Source organism: Nestor notabilis, unplaced genomic scaffold, assembly GCF_000696875.1.
Source record: "Nestor notabilis isolate BGI_N333 unplaced genomic scaffold, ASM69687v1 scaffold7550, whole genome shotgun sequence".
Classification (NCBI taxonomy): Eukaryota; Metazoa; Chordata; class Aves; order Psittaciformes; family Psittacidae; genus Nestor; species Nestor notabilis.
The window spans coordinates 2,206-19,994 of record NW_009911505.1 but is presented as its reverse complement, the minus strand read 5'-3'; the positions used below and the strand labels follow the sequence as shown (position 1 = coordinate 19,994).

The 17,789-nt window shown below is 42.1% G+C and overlaps 1 protein-coding gene across 1 annotated transcript in view; it reads right to left on the bottom strand.

The window, feature by feature from the left end:
* SEC31B (SEC31 homolog B (S. cerevisiae)) overlaps nucleotides 1-17,127 on the bottom strand; it is a 29,926-nt gene extending 12,799 nt beyond the window's left edge. Inside the window, exons 1-15 of the mRNA XM_010015094.1 lie at nucleotides 17,045-17,127; nucleotides 14,324-14,447; nucleotides 13,306-13,501; nucleotides 12,449-12,544; nucleotides 11,223-11,363; nucleotides 10,612-10,754; nucleotides 10,263-10,362; nucleotides 8,076-8,237; nucleotides 6,033-6,185; nucleotides 5,063-5,293; nucleotides 3,601-3,675; nucleotides 2,923-3,006; nucleotides 1,905-2,013; nucleotides 1,319-1,497; nucleotides 526-652 (exon numbers count right to left, since the gene is read on the bottom strand). Coding sequence (XP_010013396.1) covers nucleotides 526-652; nucleotides 1,319-1,497; nucleotides 1,905-2,013; nucleotides 2,923-3,006; nucleotides 3,601-3,675; nucleotides 5,063-5,293; nucleotides 6,033-6,185; nucleotides 8,076-8,237; nucleotides 10,263-10,362; nucleotides 10,612-10,754; nucleotides 11,223-11,363; nucleotides 12,449-12,544; nucleotides 13,306-13,501; nucleotides 14,324-14,447; nucleotides 17,045-17,123 — 1,999 coding nt within the window. The 5' untranslated portion in view covers nucleotides 17,124-17,127. The remainder of the gene's footprint in view (nucleotides 1-525; nucleotides 653-1,318; nucleotides 1,498-1,904; nucleotides 2,014-2,922; nucleotides 3,007-3,600; nucleotides 3,676-5,062; nucleotides 5,294-6,032; nucleotides 6,186-8,075; nucleotides 8,238-10,262; nucleotides 10,363-10,611; nucleotides 10,755-11,222; nucleotides 11,364-12,448; nucleotides 12,545-13,305; nucleotides 13,502-14,323; nucleotides 14,448-17,044) is intronic.
* Nucleotides 17,128-17,789: the final 662 nt, after the last annotated feature.

Here is a 17,789-nt window from a genome sequence, read left to right as displayed (position 1 = left end):
GTAACTTCATCAGATTCAGTCACTAGATTGCCCCCTAACTTTGACTCTCAGAACAACCAGTTGCTGAGCATGTTGAACTGTTAAGAGAACTGAGGAAACTGCTGAAGTCATCCAACGTTCGTTAACCCCTGTTTCTGAGCTTAAAAGGGAGGGGAACGTGCTGGAAGGGTAAACCTCTTTCAAATGGAGTGAGGCTACCTGACCTTTTACTGTCAGGGAAATCCATTTCTCCTTAGAATGAAATAATAAATATCACCCTTTTAGTGTCTCAGCCTAGTGCCCATCCTGTTTTAAACATGCTATTGGTAGAGGTGACAGGATATATCATCATACATAACTTTACACCATGATTCTCAGCTACAATGTGCATTTATTATTTTCCTAACACACCAGTCCACTCTTAAGTTCCAGCTAGCTGTAATGAGTAAGGAGTGCTTTCCTTCCTCAACTGTACCACTTCTTTCTGTAAGTAGTTCAGAGGTGCCCTCCCCTAGGGAAATCATATCAAAGCAGTACGCTGCCTACCACAGAGCTGGGTATAGTCCTCATGCTTTGAGTATGTTAACAAGATGGCCAGTGCCTCCTTCCAGCTTTGCAGATCACACGTGCAAACAATATCTTGCCAGTTCTGCTGCACAATGGAGGAAAGCAGCTGTAAGGGAAGCAGAAAGCCTGTCAATCACTGAAGACAAGGATAAGCTGACTGCTTAAGACCTACAGTGATAGCTCACTTTCAGGCACACTTCCCACACTATTACAGTGAGCAGCTAGTTCACCATTCCATTACGTTCCACCAATCCCAGCATTCCAATCTTAACAGTATATGAAACCCTATGCCTCTAAAGAAAGTAAAAAAGCCCAACAAATTACTTAAGATAATACAGAAACAGCCGCACTACGCAAGACTAAGTATCTATTTAACACGTCTTGTTTCAGGGCAGCTAGTATCAATGATGGGGAATACAGTGCTAGGATATTCCAATCCCTGCTGCACTTCCCCATTTGTAAATTAATAAGCTAGGACCTTCCTAGCTGAGCTGTAAAGGGGCAGTATGCTCCACAGGTTACAAGCGTGGGGAGCTGAGGCACAAACCATTAAATTAAAAAAGGAACAGAGAATACAGATATTCTATGTGGGCAACATGAGATTGTCATAAAACTACCAAGAGTAAATATTGAGTCAAGAGGAGATGCACAGATTCTGCTCACATTCTATTTCCTGCCAAAGCATTTCCACATATATTCAGACAAACATCTGCCAAGGTATCACACACCTTCCCCTGCTGGGTGGAAGCAGGTACACAAAACCGTCACTTACCAGGGAGAGTTTTGTCTTCTGCCTGGCAAAGTAGCGCTTCTGGGTCTCCTTTAGGAGGTTCTCCCCACCAGCTATTGCTAAGATGATGCCATCAGCAAAGCGCTCTGCTCGCATGCACAGCTCCACTGCACCCTCAAAATTCCCCAACAGAAGGGCCTGGCTGATGAGTCCATCCGTATCTACAGAGGTGAGAAGCAGAGTCAGCCCACAGGGGCATCATCCAGATGTGTTAATGATGCTTGTTTTAACGAGCAAGCAGTAAAAAAATCCAATGACATACAGAAGCCCAGCTAAAAAAAAATAAAACTGGAAACCCAAACCAGGTTTCGCACTTCAAAAAAAACCCCAGTGACCTGACTGTTAGTCCTCCATCATCTAGAAGATTTTCCTATATTTTTAATGGGTCTCTTATCTAGAAAGAATATTTCCCTGCACAATGCTGAAAGATACTGTATGACACTGGGAAGGGTCATGTGTTTTAAAAGTATCCATCTGCTGGAGTGGACCAGATTCCTCCAGGTCTCTAATTTTCTGGTTTTCCCTCCTCTCCTTTTTTCTTATAATGGAAAAAACACACTTCATATACCTTCTGTGACAGGAATCTCCAATGTGCTCATATTCTGTGGGATGAGGTTGTCAAAAAAGGCTGAAGAGGAGGAAACAGCAGCTACATCATCACTGGTATTTATCAAAAGCTGTGCAAAGAGCACAAGAAATTAATTAATTTATTGAACACACAGACCTTGCCCAAAACAGTTTTGTGCATTACAGAGTGGGGCTGCTCTCCATTTGGTTGAGCATGCTCATATAAATCTGATTTCAACTTGGAAACCCACGATGCCTCCTGTCACTGCTCTAACAACCTCCACAGTTTCACCAGGGGAGCAACAAGAGCAGTATAAGACATGCAGCGCCAATAGTATTGCTGACCAGCATTCATCAACTCAAGTCCCAGCCCTTGAGCAAGCTGCATAATTTTGGACAAAATAGGAACAAGCCCAACAAGTGATACCTGTAACGCACAGGTAGGATGACAGCCATGCTTCATGCTCTATTGAAATGCAGGACACAATTGCTAACCCTAGAACACTTCAGCCAGTGTTTAAGGCTTGTGAAGGTTACTAATTTGAGGACAGCAGTTTTAGGTACCTTAGAGGAGCAAAATTTACAGTGCATGGTGAACCAGGCCCTGGAAGGCATCTGAAGATGGACATCCCAAAATCATGTGAGAATACATTTAAAGGATAGAGGTGAAAAGGAAAGAAATGCAGAAGAAATACCACAGCAGAAGCTTCACAGAGGAAATCCAGAGTTGAAGCATGAAATTAAGCTGAAGTGAGGTTAATTGTATCACTGAAGAAATCACCACTGGTTAAGCAAGCCTTGTTGCAGTGTTAACAATCAGGAGTCCGTCTTCATCATTCACTGATTTGTTTTAAGGCCAGCAGGGACCACTATGATTGTTTAGTCTGACCCTGTGAGCGCCTCTGAACTGCCCTCTGCAATGCCCTCACTAAGCCAAACAACTTTTGGTTGGAATTAAACCTTCCTGTTCATTCCGCCCTCCACTGGTCTGCCAGGATAGCAAGATGTACAGGACATACCTGATCTGGCTGCGCAGCATTTGTCACATCTGCCTCAGGAAGGGATTGCTTATCTGGGATCCCATTACTCAAACATGAGGTGATCTAGAAAAGTAACAGACGTGCACAGATTGAAGCCCCTAAGTTAAACACCTGGGCGACAAAGCCACCAAGTGACTGGCAAGTCCCAGATACAATGCCTGCAGCTCTTTCACCTGTCTGAAAAGCTCTACCTCTCTCTGTTCCTGGCTGGCTGCCTACCAGAGGTTATTTATCCTTTTCAGAGCACTGCCCACACTCTTGAAAGAGTCTCCTCCCTTGCAGCTCCATCACTGCTATGCCAGACTGTCCTCACCTGCCACCTTCTTCCTGGCTAAGAAATCCCCTGAGACACAGAGAGCTTGATGCTAGAAGCAGCTCTCAACTGCACTATTATACACTTCCCAGAGCACCAGCAACTGGAATCAAGATACTTGGGCTTGAGACCCCTTTGATTTTATCCAGTAGAGCTACAGTTATACCCTTACAAGTGCCCACATTTGCTTTTTAATTAGAGATACCTGGGATGCCTTTCAAGTATCTGAAATTTCTTTTGTGTGCTGTTAAGATCGCTCACTCATTTCCAGTACGGACCCTACAATTCTCCTGCAGCAGCTTTAGTCCTGTAAAGGTTTCCTTCTGTTGTTAACGACCCCATACCTTTTTTTCCAGATCCTCTTTACTGTATCCCAGCAGCTTGAGGAGTTTAGTCCTGGATTCCTGCTCCAGATTCACCTGAGTCCCACAGGATATTAAAAAGTCAAGAAAACATGTAAAATCTTAGACATCTGCTCACTGCCAGTGGTTGTCAACATCAAAGTTTAGAGCTTAGTTTATACATAAGGAACTCAATTATGATAAGTCCACCTAATGATTAGTGTGGGAAATCTATCGAATTTAAGATATACTCATGATAAAAGGATGAAATTTGAATTTGTCACATAGTTGCAACTGCAAATCAGGGCCGTATGCATACCTAGTGTACTTGGACATTAATTCCCTGGATGGTCTAGCAATTACCAAGCTAATCTCTGCATAGAAACAATGGACTGGTTTGAGTCCGAATGAAACTGAGACAAAGTGCTTGCCTGAACTCCTAGATAGCTTCACAAAACTTAGTTAACTAAGTGGTACAGAAGGTCCCTGGGTCGGCATTTCAGACAGTCCTATAGATCCCCACAGGCTGCAGGCAGCCTAACTGATAGGTGCTATTTGTATGCTTTAATGCTTGGCTAACATTCTGCAAGGAGAATCTGACTCGGTTACGGCTGTTCCTACTACAGAACTGATAAACTGTTCTTGAAGATGTAAAAATGGTCGTGCAGGGCAGTCTTTTGTACAGAAGCTTGGTTTGTAGTTTAAGACAATAAATAGTAATAAATCTTGTATGTGCTAGAGTGGTCTCACAGGACCATGGGCCAGCTGGATTATAAAAATTCACTATTAACGACAGTTCAACATATCTCATCCCAAGCAGTTGAAGATATTGTTGCAATGACCCTTGCAATGAAGACTACTGTCACCACCTAGAGAACACCTGGACACCTGATTCAAGAGATCTGATTCCCCATGCAAATGCAATACTATGGAAAAGATCCTAATACTGTACCCCACACAGTCTGCCTATGAGTGTCTGTAAACCACTAGCAAGGCTAAGCCATGCCTCTCCAGAAAAGTGGCCACTCCTTATTACCGAACTCTTTCTTATTACCAAATCGTCAATGAAACCACTGTCTTACGTAGGGCTACAGCCAGCCCTTACAGCTCTCTCCCTTATTACTGAGGAATCTCACTGCCTATTTGGACTTCGCCTTGAGAAATAATAATGGTAGGGTTCCACAGGTAGCTTGGCAGTGGGTTGAGATAAGAAAATCCTGTTTAGCACCTTGACAGGAAGCCCAGATGAGTCCACTGAAAAGCCCATTCCTACTGAAAAATAAGACAACCTCCAAGATCTCAAAAGCAAATACTTTTCTTTGGAAAAGTAACTAACCAGACTATTCAGTTCCATTTTATATCTTAAAGAACAGGAATATAAAGAGCTATAGAGGACAATAATGAACGCCTTTCACCCCAGGACTGTAGAAGAACTGACCTCTGTGTTTCACCACAGCCATCTTACCTTCAAAAAGTTCCAAAGGTTCTCGTCAAATGGAAACTTCGCTGTCTGGATCTTGCCCTGGCAGTAATCAAGGAGGTTCCCCGACTGCAAGGCCATTTGCAGTTCTCTGGATCGGAGCAGGAATTCAGTTTCAGTAGTGACTTGGCTGATGAATACCTGGTGTGGGTAAATCTGCTGCATTTGCTGTCCAGGAGCTTTGGTAACACCAAAGGTAACTAATTTTCCTCCAAACTGAGAAAGACAAGAGGGAGACACAGTAAGCATTCTTATAAATGAAGGTAAACACAACTCACTCAGCTCTTCATTTAGCAAGGCAGACTCAAGTTCCAGCTGTGAGCACGAGGAACCCAAACAGTTTAATACCTATGGATGGTAGAGACACAGAGAGAGCTCACATCACAAGCCCTTCAGCTGAAAACTGATAACCATGACACTTGTGTATGTGCTATCAGGCCCAGCCAATGGCAAACGTGAGGGAGGCACAGAGGAAAAGTAACATTTGGAACTGTTTGTTCTTTTCTGACATGGAGAGGCAGGCTGCAAGGATTAAAACTATCATGCAAATGTCAGGCACTAAACAGACAGAGGGCAAGTGAAGCCACAGGCTAAAAGAACAATTCAGCCTTTTGATTTCAGGAACAAGGAAGTGAAGAAAATTAAATACCTGGATAGGAAGGAGAAAGAGAAGAATAGGAATGCATGTCACAGCCTACAAGGACAGCTTTTATAAGTCTTCCTTAGCTTTGTTAACTCCTACTTATAACCTCCCATTCTCTGCTACAGGACTCTTTCTTGTTGGAAATACGTCTGAATGCTGAATGTTGAGCTGCATGGGACCCCACGCTGCACCTTAAACAGGCATTAAAACAACTAATAATGGGAAGATGAAGGTTTCTCTGGTGAAAGAAAAGGACTGTTGCAAGATGACAAATCTACTGCATTTTAAGTCAAGGATGTCCCTTTCACTTACTGCAAATGAAACCCCCACAGGCCTGCGAATCCACCTGGGTGGCTTTTTTAATGGTGGAATCAAGGTGGTCTGGGCTACTTGCTCTGGCACCTGCAGAGGAGGAAGGATCTGTCCTGTGCCAAAGGGATCCAAATTGTTGAAGGAGGAAGAAATCTAGAATCAGATGGAGAAAGAAAGAAGATACAATTCAATTCCTCTCAGTACAGAGTAAGCACCAAAAAACTATTGCTTAGTAATCAGTCACTTTCCCTGCTGATGAAGAAAGAGGCTATTACAACATCTTTTACTGGAATACCACCATCCCGTATGTGAGGGAAACTGTATTTCCAAACAGTTCCAGACATAATTTCTCAAGAAGTGTCACCTTCAGAGACTTATAAGCAATTCTTCCCTTGCAAGACGCAAATTCCCTAACAAACGCTGCTTGGCCTAGCATCCAGCTAAAACACAGGAGTTACAAAATTACAGTTTCATGCAAGACAGTGACAACATATGATCACAAGTTGTCCAATTTATTTCTTGTTTTGCTCACAAAGGAATGCTGATTTCCTTTCTGTTGCTGGGGTCTTTCAATTGGGTTAGTTTTAAGGACCATCTCAAGCTTTTATAGGTTAGATGAGGATAGCGAAATAATCTCTCCAGACTTTCTTGTCTAGACAAAAGAATGTCAAAAGTGGTCCCTGATCAGGATTTCTAACATTTAGAAAGTCAGGGAGCATATGCACAGTGCTGTTCACAAGCATTCTTCGTTTTTAATATTGTTGGTATAGATTTGTTGTTTGTTAAAGATACCCTGTTCAAGATTTGTTGTTTGCTAAAGATAACTCTTCCAGTTTGACTGGACCACAGGGAATAACAGTTTTGGCTCCAAAATAGAGCCAAGCACCATACATGAAAGGAAGCAACATAAGGCTGATCAAGCTGAGGTTGCCGACCAAAGAATCACAGGCAAGACCTATGTGTTTTGCCTTTCAAGCCTTTCTTGAGGGGAAACCAATTCCAAAGAAAGACCATTTCATGGAGGAACAGCTCATACCTAACAGATCAATCACCCTATCATCAATCATCGAAGAATAAATACACACTACCAGGGTAGCAGTAACATCAATCACCAGGTCTTCAATGGACTTTCTGTCCTGATACCATGAAATCTGGAGAAAAGACCTCTGCTGTTTGTGTTCTAATATGTTATTCTATTTATCTAGGAATTATTCTACCATACTGTTCTCAAATTTTGAACCGTGGAAGTATAGTACATGAACATGAAGAATGCACAGAAAGAAAATTCTCCATGGGTTAAATAAATCCTTAATCTCCTACAGCTGTTGCTTGATAAAGTATTTTCTCTCTCTTGCAAATCCTATGAAACTGAACTCAGTCATCTGTAAACTACTATATAAATAACACTTAAGCCAGCTCATATGTATTCGTTTAAAACCTGTATCGGCTGGGAGAGAGGAAAGGAATTAAAAGACTAGACACCAGATTAAAACTAAAATTTTAGACAGTACTGATATTTAATCTGTTCAGTTTGCCCATTTATTCACTGGTGTCCTGGGTTCAGCTGTAGCATTTATTTTTTCTCCTTCCTAGTAGCTGGTGCAGTGCTGTGTTTTCGACTTCATTCTGAGAACAGTGCTGTCGTGCTTAAACCATGACGACTGGCTAAGTAATGGGTTTTGGTACCAAAATATTAACATGCTCCAAATTCTAGTAAATTGACTTGTGTGCTGCTTTATTTTTAGAATAGTAGCAACAACCACAAAATATAAGTAACCTTAAAACTACACTTGGTCTTGGTTGTCTTTACACATTTATGAATTTTACAAGAAATACTGAGATACCTTTGTCAAGAGCAATGTAGTCCCTTTGGGACTTGGTGGATATTAAGAACCCCACACCATGCAGCTATCCAACCTAGTGGATGCAACAGACTGCATCACATAAAATTCATACTGTTACACATGTGTGCTTCTAACACTCTCAGAAGTTAGGTGAGTAACTGCCAATCTGTCAAGCCGTAACATGTTCACAGGACTTTACCTTGTCAGCCTGCGTCTTCTGCTGAGCTTCTAAGTTCCCACCCATAACAGAATAAATGTTGATCCACCCATCAAAAGTGGCAGCAGAGAAGACTGAAGGATTCCTAGGACACCACTGGACATCAAAGCACCACTGACTCCGAATGGGCAACTCGTAAACCGCCTATCACAGAAAGAGAGAAGGCAAAAGCACTACCTTAGTCCTCCCCTTTCCCCAAATTAGTGTGACACAGCAAGTGTGTCACACCTTACTTACGTATCACCACTGTATGAGTCTTTCATTTTTGCTTCTTGAGAGACACATCTGCAACTGAGTTATAGCACATTTAGCCCAAGAGGCAAAAAGACACAGAAAGCTGCTATACAACAGGATTGCGACTGTTGTATATGTAACAAAATCCAAAAGCAACAAGTCGGTTTTGCTCTTCTCCTAAGTACTGCAGTATCATAGTAGTATAATATTGTCATACCTGCTGTTAACCAAGGGAGACAGACAGAAAACAACACAAGAAAAACAGAAGCCAAAAGGCGAGAAGATGTCATCAGCAAGAACATATAAACAGAAAGAATTGTCTGGAATAAAAAATTTTACAAGGAAAACAAAAGCCTACAGAAAAAAAGAACAACAAAAGAGGAGTGTAACATCTGCAGATGAACTATGAAGGATATTGCAGCCAACAAGTTTCTGGTCTAGTACTCAAAAATCCAAAGTTCAATTCATGGACCCAGTCACAGACTTCCTGCCTGACATTGGGCAACTCACAATCTTGACTTTGAATCTCCAGTCTGCGAGATGAAGAGATTTCCTTTATACCTCACATGCACAAAGCACAGAGAACCACAGCTTCCTTCTCCATAGGAACATGATCTGTGATTTCTGTTCCCAGTATAAAACCTTGCATTTGCTTATACTAAAATCTAGATTGCTAAATTTAAAAAAAAAAAAAAAAAAAAAAAGGCAATACAAAAACCCCCCACAATCAACCCAACCAACCAAAAACCAAACAAACCAACAAACCACCAAAACACAATGAAATCAACCCTTCTTCCAAGCTTACCAGATAAGCCATTCTATAAGTGCACTGTCCTTACTACTGAAAACTTTCCCAATTTTTGTATAACCTGAAAGTTTTCTGTTCATTAGTACCAAGTCAAGAAGAGATCCCTAACAACAGTTTATGTGTACGTGTCTAACTCGAATTTGGACTCTGCAAATCTACAGCAGCATGCATAAAGATGAGCCCGCTGCACTAAAACTGTTTTTCCTTTTTTTAGATTTTTCTGCTATAACACAGTGAAAAGACTTTTGTAAAATCAGACATCAGGAATGCTTCAGAGTCTGATTCTCTTCTAACCACTAGACATGTGCGCACAGTGAGCATCACATCCCATGAAACCACAACAGCAGCATTTCATGCATTTTATGAAAATGGGTTGGCTGGTTTGGTTTTTTTTCCATGCCTCCAAGGCTCAGTGAAATTGTCCCATGAAATGAATCCAGTCTGGGGCTCCTGGCTGAAATTTTTTCAGTATTGTTAGAGTGCTTTCCCTATGCTATCATGAAGATCAACTGCATGAATTTTGTTCAAAGTTCAAAATTCAGTTTTATGGAGAAACTCAGCACTGAAAGAGTAGGTGTGCAGAAAAATTTTTTACACAGTCCTATTTTAATTCAGGTGATATCTAAACATCTCAAAAATAGAAATTTTGAGATATGACTAGATAAGCACATACATATGAAACCACTGTACTATGAATAAAGTTTACACACATTTAATTACATTGTTCCCCTCTCAATGACCCTCATAAATGCTTCTCATTAAAGTTTCTCCCAAAAAATCTTACTACCGTAGGAGAAGTAAGAAGAAGAATCAAAAGGACACACAGAACACTTAGGTGTGAACATAGCAAGAGTAATCATAATTAGCTGAAACTAAGTTTTAATTAAAGCTTTCTTCTCTCTATGATCTCTGACAGATAGAGCAGAGAAAATCTCTGCCTGGCTCTGTTGTTTTCAGTCTGGATACGGACAACACTCTCACACTCACTCCAGGCAGGAAGAGTGCAGAAGACATACTAGAGGAAATTCATTGGCACCCCATAGGGATACAGAGAAAGCACACACACGTAGCATAGCACACAACCTTATAAAGCAGACCATGTGTACTTAAGAGTTGTGGTTACATACCTCCCCCACACTTGGGTTCCAGCATAAGATCCGGTTGTCTTTGGCGCTACTCAGCAGCAGTTCAGGGTCAGCCTGGCACCAAGAGACAGAGAGAACTCCCCTAAAATAGATCAGAAAGAAATCAGTTATATTTCATACACAGTCCACTCTCCCACCCTGTTACCAAGAAAACAGCATGCACCAGTACTTAAGCTCAGAAATACTAGTTCTCATCTCTACCATTAACCATTCACATGTGAAACAAAGCAGACCTAGCAAAAAATCATAGGTCTCCTAAGTCAAATCTCCCAGATGTCTACCTTTTAAAGACAGAAATTCTTGAAAAGGCACACAACAAGCAAACCCTCACCTCGTGTGCCCTTCCAGCTGGCTCAAAGGAGAGGTAGCAAAACGTAAGTCCCATATTTGGATCACTGGCAAGCGGTCATCCTCAGAGGAAAGGACTAGCTGGGTTGCAACTTCTGGATGCCAGGCCATTCCTGAGCAATGCATCTAGGGACAAAAATAGCATAGGCTGAAAATTCAGCAAAGCAAGCTGGCAATAGCACAAATAGCCCAGAGCCACATAATTCTGCACTTGACTAGAATGCTTAAGACAAAGCAAGCCTAGAAATGTCTTGCTGTGGGAAGTATTTCTACCTTTGCTACACAGCAAAAAAATCCCCACTAACCATACAGAAGTTGAAAGTTGACCTAAGAAGACAGCTGAAATCAAATGACAGGAAGCTTCCCATAAATGAGCTGTGAAGACAGAAATTGAATGCAAGGGTGCCCTAATTTTAGGAACAGCTAGGGGTCTTGTTTCTCCATTTCATTAGGGAAAAAAAAGGTGAGTGAAGAAAACCAGTCCCAACAGCTCCCACAATAAAAATACTTGATCCTAAGAGCCTGTGCCACTGCTTCATAGTCATATGTGGCATGTTGTAAGCTAGTTAGAATCACAGTCTCTCCTCCACTCACTCTGTTACTGTGGTCACTGACTTTGATGATAGGTTCGTTCTTCCTGAGGTCCCAAACCACAGCCTTGCCACTTGGGTGAGCAGAGGACAGGATATGCTGCACCTGCCGATTCCAGGACACCACACTGATGTCTTCATGAGGCTGCCAAGACAGAAAAGGCCACACATCCATTATCCCCATGTTGAGGGAGCACTAATCACAGGATTCTGTCACGAGCCTAAGGGATTTGATGATGCATAGATTTCTCTCTTTGATCACTGATCAACTGGAAATATCAGCAGCACTGACCAGAAAGACTAGGGAATATGGGAAGTCCTTTACTCAGAGAGTACAGTGGACAGTCAAATTCTATGAGGGAACATCACCTGGAAAAGCATCTTTGCATTTTGGGAGCAGGTATGGGATTCTGCATTGACCAAACGTATTACAAATCAGTCCAGAGAGAACTGCAGCTGAGAGAACATCGATGTTTCTACCCTGATTCTTGGGATGAACTTAAATGAAAAGATGACCTTGTGTGAAACATTTCAGGAGTGCAGTGGGCTGGAAAATGATGAAGCATTCAAGGCTAATTGTTGTTACTGTATCTACCACAATGCAAAGAGATAGGCAAAGAAACAAACAGGAGGCTTATTGGAGGCAAAACATGGCCTGCTTTTAGGCAAGTTTACTATGATTTTTTCCACTTTCAGGAGCTGATTGCCCTGAATAGCACAATCAGCATCAGAATATCAGAAGCTGCTTCTTCAAACTCAGGAAAAGTTATCTGGGAGTAATAGCCAAGATGTATTAAATGGCTCAGTGACTCTGCTATGGATATTACTTTCATGAGATATGAAAAGCTTCAGCTGAAGCCTGAAATAAATTCATCCCTCAGAGAAGGTCCAATAAACCTTCTTAATCCATCACACATGCCCCAGCTGGATCACAAGATAAACTGGTCAGTTACTTGATTCAAATCCACAAAGAGCTTACCCACCCATGCAAAGTGCATCCCTCCAGCGCTTCTCAGCCTACCTCCCCTTCCTTTACAACACTCCTTCCACCTACCCCGACTGAAGCTAATCAGTCACTTCTGATTCATCTTTCTCCTGACAGACATCAAGGTCATTCTCACTTCACAGCGTGATTAGACCAGGATGACTCCACACACTCACATCTTTTTGCCTTGCCTAGTACGATTTAAAACTGTAAGGGTAAAACTGCCCAGGGGAAAACGTATTTACCTGTGATTTAGCCCCTGGAGTCATAGGCACACTGAAGTTATTCAAGTCCCAGATGAAAATTTCAGAATCATTGGCTCCAGAAGCCAAGAGGTTACTCTGTAACAGAAAGAAAAGCTAAGCTGAGTTTCTGGTCACAGGGAAAAAGGACAGGTTTCTTAAAAACAAGTGTCAGATGAGAACTGCATTTCACAGCCACTGGTAAGAAGAGAGATACTAACCAGACGATAAACCAAGCACATCTCTGGCCTCTCTGCCTTCAGCTGTGCCATGGTACAGACCAGTTTAAAATTTGCCTAGCAAGCTACATGTGCAGGTGTCTGCCGCTAGTTATCATGAAACTCTGGCACGGGGCTGGAAGCCGCTGCCTCTGGCCAGCTGAGCCTTTGCTCTGCATCCCAAGACCAAGGATATTTCTTCTGAGAAGATGCATGCTTCCCACCAGGGTTTGCAGACAACTTTCAATCAGCCTTTGTGGTACTGCAAGAACTTGTGTTCTGTTCACTACTTGCTTATGTCACAGTCCTTTCAAGTGTGATCAGAGCCCCACTGAATTAAACACCAACTGAACAAATTTTAAAAAGAAGTTCTGATTTCAAATGTGTAATGAATGATTGAACATGTAGTAGTATTACAAGACTTGATTTTACAGGGAGATAAGAGACTTGATCAAGGTCACTGGGCAATTCAGGGGCAAAGCTGTGAAGAGGTCCCAAACCAGCTTTGTGTCACAACTACTATGCCTCTTAAAGCTAAAAACTGTTCCTCCACTTTATAAATCCCTATAAACAGGGGAAAAGTGTATTTTTTAATATGGAGGTTAACCTTCCTTTGGTCATAAGTATCTTAATGTTGCATACCTGGAAAGGGTTGAAGTCAAGAGCTCGAACAGGACCTGAATGCTTTTCTGTCTGCCCAATTACAGACTCGCCCTTTGAAGCCAAGATGTGGTGCACACTGTACATTGTCAGTACACCATTATCCCCTCCACCAATGATGACTCCGGAGGACTCTGGAGACCCATTTCCAAAGTTACCCCAGATCAGCTTATGAAACCTAAAAAAAGAAGAAGAAAAATGTGGCACAGGCCCCAGTATTTGGTGGAAATCAAGATTTCCTCTGTATTGCCAAAAAACACATCCGTGTTCCAACCTATCAAACATAACCACCAGTCTGCACCTTGAAAAACATTTCTTTTTAAGAGGACTGTGGCTTTTACATTCACAAAAAGAAATTAGCTTCCTTCCAAATAATTTTAAAGAGAACTTACAAACTCTCTTTGTTTGTTTGGGGTTCTTGTGTATGTGTTCTGTTTTGTTTTGTTTGTTTAAAATGTTTAGGCCCTCATACGAGATCTGACAGGTGATATCCTCTAACCTACACTATATAGAAAATAAGATTAGAGAACTAGCTGCCTTTCTTCCCAGAGCTATTATCTGAAAAATATGTTTACCCCTTTTAAGAATCTGCTAGTTAGAAATTAAGACTGTGTTTTACACTGTGTGCAAACATCACCCACAATGATAAGCCTAAGAAATGACCTTGTCTAAAAAAGCTGGAAAGTAAGTTTCACTCTGCCTCTAGGGTCTTTACTGGAAATCATTATCCCTAGCAAACTGACACGATACAGAATGACTCTACTGACTACCGTGTAAGTCCTTTCAAGTCGCTCCAGTGGTCCAACTGCTCTATGTTTACACCCTACATGATTTGTGTCAACAAAAATGTTCAGTTCCTGAAGACAGAGGTCAACTGATGTAAAAGTTCATTTTATACCCTGAAAACATGTTCAACATGTTTTCTCCTCCCCTCCTTTCTTGTACCAGAAAGGGCCTTTTCAGTTCCACTGACTGATATATCGGTATGAGCCTCTAGTACCTGTTTGAGGCAGGAAGTGTTCCTCTCTGCTTCATGTCCAGGGAAGGATCCCTGAAGTCAACCTCAAATATTTCCAAGGTGGCATTTGTACTGAAGGATGCATCCAGTTGCTGGGCAGATGTTCCTAGCAGAAGTACAAGGACAACACAAGTGGGCACTTTTTTCAAGATACAGAAAGAGCAAGGCACTGGAAACCTATTTCTTCATAGTCAACACAACTTTGGTGTGCCTGTTCAAAGAGAGAACATGTCTGAACACCTCAGAAAGAGAGACCAGTAATTATGACAAAGACTTTGAAAGAAATTAGAACTTCTTCAATAAATTTTGGGCACCAGGGTCACTGTTGCATGAAGAGCTTTCTCTCTTGGGATAGATTAAATTCATATACCCTCTTCCAAGCAGCCACAGCTTCTGATATTAAGTCCTTATCTAACTGACAAGTGGAGCCACACCATGAAACCCAGCTACATTTATGATCCCAAATACTTCTGTATACTGCTGTTCAACCATGACCAGATGTCTTAATCAGAATTTCTAAACCTAGACTATAGCTAAAGTTCTTCAACCTTAGCCAACTAAACACATCCCAATGACCCGCAGGCAGCAGTCACACAGTGGTGGCTTCCTTCCTTCTCCCTAGCTTATAGAATAAATGGTAAAAATTTATTTGGCATTGTCTAATAGGACACTGCCAGGCAAACAGTCACCCAGTTACCACAGGGATGCTTTGTAACCATCTATGGCATGGAAAGTGCCCAAGAGACTATTAAAAAGCAGCACAAAAAATGAAACTATGCAGTTTCTGACCTAAAGCTGATGAAAGACAAGACCTTTGGTCCAGTCAAAACTCTTCCCTCATTACAGAAACACAAAATAGACCATCTACCCCCAAAATGGTACTGTTGGTTTTAAGGCAACAGTTGAAATTTTGTCACTTGCTTTTGACATTCATCCTGGAGAAAAAAAATAAAACCAAAATGGCAGTGCTGGGCACAAAACTGTGGGGGATTGACCCTGGCTGGATGCCAGGTGCCCACCAAAGCTGTTCTGTCATTGCCCTCCTCAGCTGGACAAGGGAGAGAGAATATAATGAAATACCCATGGGTCAAGATAAGGACAGGGAGAGATCATTCACCAACCACTGTCATGGGCAAAACAGACTTGACTTGGGGAAATCGGTTTACAATTTACTGATTATTTATAATCAAAATCAGAGTAGAATAATGAGAAAATAAAAATTAAATCTCAAAATACCTTCTCCCCACCTTCTCTTCTTCCTGGGCTCAGCTTTACTCCCAAATTTTCTACCTCCTCCTTCCCCAGCAGCACAGGGGGATGGGGAATGGGACTTATGGTTAGTTCATCCCTTGTTGCCTCTGCTGCTCCTTTCTGCTCAGGGAGAAGACTCCTCACACTCTTCCCCTGCTCCAGCCTGCAGTCTCTCCCACAGGAGACAATCCTCCACAAACTTCTCCAAGATAAGTCCTTCTCATGGGCTACAGTTCCTCATGAACTGCTCCAGTGTGGGTCCCTTCCATGGGGTGCAGTCCTTCAGGAACAGACTGTTCCAGCAAGAGTCCCCCGCACGGTCACAAGTCCTGCCGGCAAACCTGTTCCAGCGTGGGCTCCTCTCTAGGCCACAGGTCCTACCAGGAGCCTGCTTCAGAACAGGCTTCCCATGGGGTCACAGCCTCCTTTGGGCATCCCCCTGCTCCAGCATGGACTTCTCCCTGGGCTGCAGGTGGATATTTGCTCCACCATGTACCTCCACGGGCTGCGGCGGCACAGCCTGCCTCACCATGGTCTGCACCATGGGCTGCAGGGGAATCTGCTCTGGTGCCTGAAGCACCTCCTCCCCCTACTTCTTCACTGACTCTGGTGTCTGCAGAGTTGCTGCTTCTCACTCCTCTCTCCAGCTGCATTTGTTCCTGCACAATAGCTTTTCCACTTTTTAAACACTACCACCGTCGCTGATGGGTTTGGCCTTGGTCAGAGGCAGGTCTGTCTTGGAAATGGCTGGCATTGGCTCTATCGGCCACGGGGGAAGCTCCTAGCAGCTTCTCACTGAAGCCACCCCTGTAGGCCTCCACTGCCAAAACCTTGCCATGCAAACCCAGTACAACAATCCAAACTGTCAGTTCCACACAGACACTAAACTCACCTACTGCCAACTCAGTGAACAGACTGACTTTGTGCTTCAGGAAATGAAATTAACAGTAATGAGTAATATAAAAAAAATTCAAATGTAAGGTTTTGCAGAAGTATTGAAAATTGAATGTTAACCAAAACAGGCAACTTTAAGGAGAACAGGTTTCTATTATTTGATTGTCAAGCCACGTGATAATGACTGCAGACAAACAAAAGTAAAAGTGAGCTTAAATGAACATGACTAGAACAAACGTTTTTTTTCCCATGGACATACCAAGTATTTTTCAAGGCAGGCAGGTGATGGAGCTCATGCAGACTTAACTGGAAGTTATATCAAAACCCCCACACATTCACACTTTGAAAAATCACTGGCATTTAAGGTGTCAACATTTGGCATAAAAGTAATCCTCTACCAGGCACTTTAAAAACATAAAGGCTGTAATGTTTTCAGTATATTGCTTGTAGGTTTTCCACAGATTATTAAAGTGGGAATTGTTGGAAGTTCAAACCAGCTACACATAAAATCTCTCTGTGATTCACACTTTAATAGTCACGAATTGTGAAGAACTTTACCTGTTGCTAGATAAATGGGGTGGTGGTTTGCTGGACTCCATGCCTGGACAGCTGTTCGCTCAATTTCCTTTAGCTTCATCTTCCAGGCTCTAGAAGAAATTTCACACAGTGGTTAGAACAGCCAGATAAAGTCAACACAAAAATAATCGCACCAGTAACAAAATATCCCCCTTACCAAGACACCATGAGAACAAATTGCTCTTATTAGAAAGAAGTTACTTGCTGCTACCTGAGTAGTTAACAGTTTTACTGGAATGAATTAGGGTATTTTGGAATTAATTTAAAAAACACAAAAAACACCCCAAAACAATCCCAGCTGTCTGACCCCAGATTTTGTTTCATATAATAGCTCTCTCTCTCATATATTCCAATTACAGAGAGAGTTTCAGGAAAAGGAATGAGATCTAAATTAAACAACGTACTCAGGTCTTCAGCCCAGGCTGGTTTAAATCAGCTGCAGAAATGAACTTAAACAAATGTATCTGCAAAACACTAGTTGCTCTCACTGAGCAAGCTGATGTCAGTATACATATAGGCAAAAGGAGAGCAAAAGGAATCTCAGGGAAGGCTAAATTCCAAGCAGAAAAGTGACGTGGCAACAGAAAACAAAGTGCAATGCTATCATGTGCCAATTCAGTTAATGTACTTTGTTCTCACTCCTCTGAGAAGCAAATGAAAAAAAATCACTTGACTTTCTGCTTCAGTTTGTAAATGGCAGCAGGTGAGAAAAAACGATCCAGAAGTA